This window comes from Silene latifolia, chromosome X (genome assembly GCF_048544455.1).
Source record: "Silene latifolia isolate original U9 population chromosome X, ASM4854445v1, whole genome shotgun sequence".
Classification (NCBI taxonomy): Eukaryota; Viridiplantae; Streptophyta; class Magnoliopsida; order Caryophyllales; family Caryophyllaceae; genus Silene; species Silene latifolia.
The window spans coordinates 333,408,527-333,416,413 of record NC_133537.1 but is presented as its reverse complement, the minus strand read 5'-3'; the positions used below and the strand labels follow the sequence as shown (position 1 = coordinate 333,416,413).

General features: G+C 38.3%; 1 protein-coding gene across 1 annotated transcript; it reads left to right on the top strand.

Annotated features, from left to right (window-relative positions):
* Positions 1 to 801: 801 nt before the first annotated feature.
* Positions 802 to 2,382, top strand: LOC141620899 (protein FAR-RED IMPAIRED RESPONSE 1-like). Its single transcript, XM_074437649.1, has 3 exons — positions 802 to 1,418; positions 1,640 to 1,982; positions 2,329 to 2,382. Exons 1-3 carry the CDS (start codon positions 802 to 804, stop codon positions 2,380 to 2,382), a joined length of 1,014 nt encoding a protein of 337 aa, XP_074293750.1.
* The last annotated feature ends 5,505 nt before the right edge of the window (positions 2,383 to 7,887 follow it).

The window sequence follows — 7,887 nt, the reverse complement described above, 5'->3', positions numbered from 1 at the left end:
TGACAAGGATTTTCTGACGACGGTGTGACATGCAAAGAGCGTATGCTCTGTTTGGGGATGGAGTTTCATACGACCCAACTTATGGTACAAACAAGTACAACATGACATTCACGCCTTTCACGGGCATTGACCATCATAAAAGGTCAATCACATTTGCATGTGCGCTTATAGAACATGAAAACGATGAGTCATTCATGTGGGTATTTGACCGCTTTAAAGCGCTATGGGTGGAAAGAGCCCAACTACATAATCACCGATTAAGACCCGGGAATAATTAAAGCGCCTGGTATGTTTCAAAATTTGCAAATCGTACCTATTAACTTGTGAAACTTCATATTAAATTGTGAATCCTACATTTGTTTTGTTGATTCTAGTTGGCACTGGAAAATATGATGGTTGTAATAATTTGTTTGGTTTTTTGTTTATGTGAATCGTAGTGCTTATTATGCGAAACTAGATCATGAATTTGTGAAACTGGGGTAAAAATATGTTTCACGTACTTATATCGCGAATAAGGCACAAAATTTATATAGTCTGAATCCGAGGTTAAGACATGAGATTCACAAAATAACCCCAGTTTTACAAAATAAGCTATAGGATTCACAAAATAAGCTATATGATGTATAGTCCGAATCTGAGGATAAGACTTGAGATTTACATAATAGTGCATCGTATGACTTTGTTATGTGAAACTGCGTGAATTTAGTTATTATAAAATGATGGTGACGGTCGATAATTTGATTTTGTTCATTGCAACTAAGTTCAAAACAAATGAAACATCGGTTTTGCATGTGGCACATCATGAAGAAAATAACCGACAAGGTTGGGAGTAAAATTTGTAGAGATACCGACTTTTTAACCCGTCTGAACGGTGTTGTATGGGACGATGACCTGGAGCCCGGGGAATTTGAAGAGAAGTGGCTTAAAGTCATGAACGATTTCTCCTTGGAAGACAATACGTGGTTGAATGGGAAGTTCGCTGATAGACACACATGGATACCCGCTTATTTCAGAAATGTGCCAATAGGCGGTTTACTACGAACTACACAAAGGTCAGAGAGTGCTAATAGTTTCTTTAAGCGGTTTGAAAACAAATACGGGACATTAACTGAGTTTTTGGTGCGCTATGAAAGCGCCACTGACCACCAAATGCACCTGCTGAAGCTCCGTGAAGAGGAGAATGCGAATTCAATCCAAACACCGTATGGGTCAAAATGGGAGACACAAGCAGTGAGAAGCTATACCCATGCGATGTTCTATGAGTTCCAAAACCAGGTGAAGCTTTCAATAAATACCTGCAGTTTGGTTGGATACACTCCGCCAGATCCTGTGACGAACTTTGAAGTGTCGTTAGTTGAGGATGCAAAGAAAAGACTAAAATTTGCAGTTGAGTGCAGTAGAAGCACGAATGATGTAAGGTGCACATGTAAACTGTTTGAAAGGAGAGGTATTTTATGCAGTCACATCATTTGGGTTTGTTCGGGAAAGTTTAAGGACATACCTGATAAATATATTTTGCAAAGGTGGAGCAAGAATGCACTCAAAAGTGACGTTTATGATTGGAATGGGAATCATTAGAAATACAACAATACCAGACACAAAACAGATTGGAATGTCTGTGGTGTGGTCTGAGATTCAGATTAATCGTTGGTATGCTCAAAAGGAAAGAAGAGTCGGATGTGAGAGAGTTTGCCAAGTTAATCAAGGAATTCATGACAAAACTAGAGGGAAACACTCAACCGTTGACAAAACAACAACAGATTGAGCTTCTACTGGGCTGCAAGGTTCCAGAAGAAACCAACATCTTACCGCCTAATGTGTCTAAGAACAAAGGCTGTGGTAAACGGTTGGTGAGCAAGAAAAATAAGGCAATCAAGAAGGCGGAAAAAGCAAAAAGGTTGTGTGCTAATCGTAGGCGCAAGGGCAACCACGACAAAAGGAATTGTCCATATGATTTTGCAGGACCTTCCTCCACCGAATCGGTTTGTATTCATCTACGCAACTACATCCGATATTAATCAAGTATTTTATTTATCCTTTATCTTAATGTGAGAATCCCAAAGGTTGCTTTGTGAATCCCGGTCTTAATTTGTGAATTAAGGTTTTGTTATGTGAATCACATATCTTTATTTGTGAATCACAAAAATGAGACTGATTGTATGTAGTAACCTGATATAATTCCTCACTTTGTAACATAAATGACAACAGTTGGCTTATATGAATGTGATTCACGTCGTGTCACCCAATTTTGCATGATCCTCACTTTTATTATTGTACATCTAATGTTTGTAAACATCTTTCTAATTCCAAATTGTGTCTTTTACGTAGGGAGAGCTAGCGGACGAAGAAGTAGAAGAGGAAGGGGATGAGGATGAAGAATGAAGGAAAGAGTCTTCTTAAGCCTTGAGAAATAGATATGATGATTGAAGAAGACACTGACAATTTTGAAAGGAGCAGTCTTTTAGTTTGGCAATTATTGGTTTCCAAAAATATGGACATCTTATTTGTGGATCTTATTTTTGTGAATCTGAGAGGTTCTTTTGTGAATGTAAAAGGTTGTTTTATGAATCTTAAATCTTAATATGTACAAAAGACCTGGAAATCTTATTTGTTGGTATTAATTTGTGAATCCTGGGTCTAATTTTCGCGATTATTAGGAAGATTCGTAATCTTATTAGAAAGGAACGTCAACTCGGCTAAACGGTCTTATTTTGTGAATGACACAATTTAAATATTATTTCATGAATCTTACCGTGTGAATGACAATATATAAATCCGAGGTCTAATATTGTGAATCGACTTGTTTTGTGAATCCATCTTTTGTGAATATCGTCTTTTTTTTTGAATCTCAGACATTCTTTTGTAAATCTCAGGTCTCATTTTGTCGACTTGTTTTGTGAATCCATCTTTTTGTGAATATCGTCTTTTTTTTTTTTGAATCTCAGACATTCTTTTGTGAATCTCGTATCTAATTTTGCGAATCAGACGCTTTATAAATCATCCACGTCAAATTTCACAAATTCAAGCGACTAATCAATTCCATTGATTAAAATCAGCTATTTCAAAAGGAGATCTACTAAATAAGCAGATTAGCACCCAACTAAATGACTAATAACATATTCACTAGAATACTTGATAGATCCTGCATATACCATCTAATACTATACTAACATAATACTTGATTGTATCCACCACAAGTTAAATCTCCCTGCTTATACCATATTCACTAATAACATTCTTTTGTGAATCTCGGTCTCATTTTGTCGACTTGATTGCATACACCAAGAACGATCTCCCTGCTTCACATCATATCACCACCATAGACAAGCACATCTTGCTACTTATACTCCTATATCATAAAACACATAAAATATTTCAAAATATATACACGGACAAGCATGGCTCGCTACTATTTAAAATATCGCGGATACTATGAATGAATGGGGATTTGATATGCAAAAGTTATTAAAGAACCGGACTGCATCGTTCTAGTATTTGCATCCCATGAAAGTAGTTGCATCATTACTGGACTTTCAAAATCGCATTCTCTCGCAATTGTAAGAAATTATAGATGAAATTAATGAACAACACTTTTCAAATACTGATTTCATGTACGATATCTGTTCAACTTGTTTCTTACCTGATAATTGTCCGGATTCTCGCCAATCACCGAGCTCACAGTCCAACATACTCAAATACCTCAACACGTGAGCTCCACAATCAAAACTGAATGTAGTAAAGTGTTCAACTGTTTAGTAAACAATATTTAATTTCCGTAAAGCGGACACATTAGGGAATAACTTACTTATTTGATTGTTGAGGAACTTTGAGAGTTATAACCCTGTGAGAGTGCAGAAACCGCATGGGATAATATGACGGGGAACTTCTTGCCAAAATAGGAGATAATTTGGCCACCTGAAAATGTTTCGAGTTAATACCGATTGTACACTAAAAATGTTTTATATACTCGATTCACAAACCGTCAAGGGTTAGATTAGGCAAATAATTAATACCGTGTCTATGGTTGTATTATGTACATCATAAGACTGTACGTTGTTGCTTGAGTTGAGGATGTAATTCGTTTTACTCTCCATATCGCATATACAAGCCCACCAATGTTTGTCTTTGATCAGCGGTATAAAAACCTGATATAATAAAGATTAGTCTCCAATTTACAGCCCTACATGTCCGCCACAAATTAAAAAAAAAAAAAAAAAAAAAAAAAAAAAAAAATTGTGGAGGGACCGGACCTTTCTGATGGTGGCACCATTCACCTAAGTTTGTATGTCCCATTGATGTATTGATTCCAAATACAAGGGTTTTTCTTCTTTGTACAGTTCTACATACCACAAAAGGTGATTTTACAAACCATATCAATTTGGGATAATCAAGATACTTGAATATTAAAACAAGTTCAAAGCTAACCACGATGACAGTCGATGGCAAGTACAGAAGATCCGGTCGATGAAGTGTCGTCTTAATCCCAAACATATCAATCACCTAAAAACAATATTAGGAATGAAACAAAAGATTACGTATAATACAATGAAATGAACGCTGATAGTAGTCTACTTACTTGATCCATAACCCACTGACGCGGTCTAAGCGTAGATAAACCCGCTCGTGTGACTTCCATCCACTCAGTACACACCATAGCCTCGCTGTAGTAAGGCACATTAAGAAACATTACTAGGATTATCCAAAATAAAAATAAAAATTAAAGTAAAGGGGCAAGGGAAAAGCACAAAAAAATAAAAGTAAAGGGGAAAAATACTTACTGTGTGACATCTCTTCCTTTGCGGTGCCAAATAAACTTCACAAGGTCCTCTTCAGAATAAGGTAGACGCCGGTAGCCCCTGACAAATATTAATAAGACAGCTTAAGATCTGTGATTCACAAATCAAGATCTTTGATTCACATAATAAGACCCACGATTCGTAAATTAAGAACAACGGATAAAACCAATAATAACATCTAAGATTCACAAAACATGATTAATAAGGGAATGGGTCATACATAGGCACACAATTCCACTCTTCCGCACTTCGTTCGACAAGCTTTCAACATGTTCTCACCGGAGGTCATAATTCAAGGCATAACTTCAATGCATAGCGTTTGATTGACTTACCTATAAATGCAAAACAAAAAGTCCTTATAATTATTCCAAAGTTCACGAATCGGCCCCAGTTTCAGAAATTAACTCCAGTCCGACAAATCTAACTCTCAGGTTCACAAGGTTAAGTAAAGGTATCTTACGGTTATAATTAAAGGACAATCGCTTTTGTTCCCTTTGTAATGCTCCAACAGGTGAAACAAATAGACGCCGGTATCCATTTCACCGGACTTCAAAATTGAAGGAGGGATAAACAACTCAGCATCATGTCACCATCATCTCACGGCGAATCTTGGTGAAACCCAATTAATGAGCCTGTCTTTTTGCACAGACACAACCTAAATTAGCACTTAATTATGTGGATGTGTTACATGCTTGTCAAACACTTTGATCGTGAATTCACAACTTTGCATAACCAGAAATGGAGGAAAAGACGCACCGTAGGTTGCACATAATCGTAAATAGTTAACATCTACTCCATTCATAGGGTGTATGACTCACAATTTATTCCATCGAAGGTCGAAACAAAAGAAGAACGGTGGGCATGATGTAGACATGATTGGAGTGCAAATCTGAAAACAAGACAAGATGAAATGAAAAGAAGAACATAAAGATGAAAATAGGTTTCACAAAACATAATAACACCAAACCAAAACTTACTAATTGTATCAAGAAACATCAATATTTTCCGGACAACCCGGGGGAAACTAACACCGTCATTGGAGTATGGAACAAATAAACGAACAGAGAATCCGGTGATTTCAACTTCTCATTACTTGTTTAGGATCTCACACCAAATATTTACAGACTTAACATACTCGATCACCTTCGTATAGTCCTCAACATGCTCCTTGTCAATCTCTCGAGTGTTACTTTGAAAAAGAATATCACCGCACTCAACAATCAAAACAATCGATTCGCAAAACAAGCCGTCGATTCGCAAAACAAATATTGGATTCACAATATAAGCCCTACGATTTATAAATTACCCGATTCACAAAATGAGACCTGAGATTTACAAAACAAGGTCATAGTCAAATACCTTTGTTCTACTTTGTTGAGCAAAGCCCGAAATCCAACAATATTTTCTCCTCCCTATTAAAAGCAAAGAATAACACCGATGTTTCTTTGGAGATACGGAGATCGATAGGCGTGCAGCAGAATTATCTCTCTTCTAGGACGCACAATAGCAGGAGTATTGACATCAACATTATTGACATCAACATTAGTGACATCAACATGATCGTAAACCGATGGTACCGATAATGTAGGAAATCTGTTCCCTCATCCTCTTCCCTCCGACACTCGATCTATTCTTTCCTCACCTTGTATGCTTTCCTCACCTAGTCCCTCTTCTTCTCGCTTTCGCACGGACCGGTGGTTTCATCACCTGACAAACGGTTTCCATGACGACGACGAATGTACAGGTGAGTGACCAATGGTTTTTCGTGGCAATTTCTCGATTCTTCCACACACAGATTTCGGAGATGGTGGACGGACGACGGAATCATTGGAGTATCGTGCAAATCAATAACAATTGGGGTTTCGCTAGTTCGACAACCGGTGTTGGTGTTGGTGGGACCGAGGATCAATAGATCTGTCTTCTTCGAAGACAAAAAATGATCGTCGTCTGCTAGCAGCCTCCACCGTGGGCAATCTGATGGGGTTGGCAATCTTGGTTTACGACGTTTCCGAATGGGTTTGCTTGTCACTTTGGGATCTGGTGCACGAATCGGTACAAAAGTGTCATCCATAATTTCCAATGCCGCACGTAAATCAGCGTCGGACCATCCACCCATCCTGTCCACATCGTCATTAACAACGTGATCATTCTCCACAACATTCGCTGAAATGGATAACGTGTTTCCAACGATATTATTGACCACGTTGTCCAAATTCAGTTCACCGTCCTCATCCTTATTAGCATCCTCATTATTACCCATCTCTATATTTTCCTCCTTATTCCCATCGGCATTTTCTTCATCCCCAACATTCTCATCAAACTCATCCTGTTGGGATGAAATATACCCGTCCGCAATACCATTAATAGCTGCCACCATAGTAGAGACCGCTGCTGAGGAAGGTAGCTTCATCGTAGCTTGAATAGCAAGAGATCTCAGAGCTAGCGAAAGCTCGCACCGCTACCTTTGCGGCTTCAAAGAAGTTTGTGAACAATCTCACACTTACTTCACTAAGGCCATCGCTTTCCTTGTCACCGCAATGTGGAATATCAGACCCTATATCTGGTTTGCCTTCTTCGTGGTATTGGATGGTTGATTTGGACTGAACATGCTCAAGCTTTGTGACCGGTGGGCGAGGTGCGGTGCGAGTGTGTGGTAGCTCATGACAAGGGGAGGCTCCACGAACCTTGACCAAACCTTTTTTTGCCTTCAACTCCTGTTTAATTCTTTTTGCAATTTTTTCTTTCGTCCAATTACAACAAGTTGGAAACTTTCTTACGACCAATCTTGATTTGTAGACGAAACGGTCCAAGTAAATGTACACGAGAACCATAATGGGTCCACCAAAAAAATTATCTCCTTTCAAGCGTTTGACATCTCTCCACTCCTCCTTTTGCCAAGACTCAACTTGGTCACCAACTTCGTTTGATGAAATTGCACCAATTGAATTCCGGAATCGAAGAAGTATCACCTAAACTTTTTAAAATCCTCAAACTTGCGCGATTCCCTTGCACACCACCCAACAGAGACGAGAATATGTAAACGATGAAATTTCGTTTAAAGTCATCTCCACCATCTTTCTGCATGGATAAT

Coding starts and splice junctions, on each gene's coding strand:
- LOC141620899 (XM_074437649.1), top strand. CDS start 802: ATGAAGAAAATAACCGACAAGGTTGGGAGTAAAATTTGTAGAGATACC. Junction 1,419..1,639: donor AGAAGCACGAATGATGTAAG/GTGCACATGTAA, acceptor TCTGAGATTCAG/ATTAATCGTTGGTATGCTCA. Junction 1,983..2,328: donor GACCTTCCTCCACCGAATCG/GTTTGTATTCAT, acceptor TCTTTTACGTAG/GGAGAGCTAGCGGACGAAGA.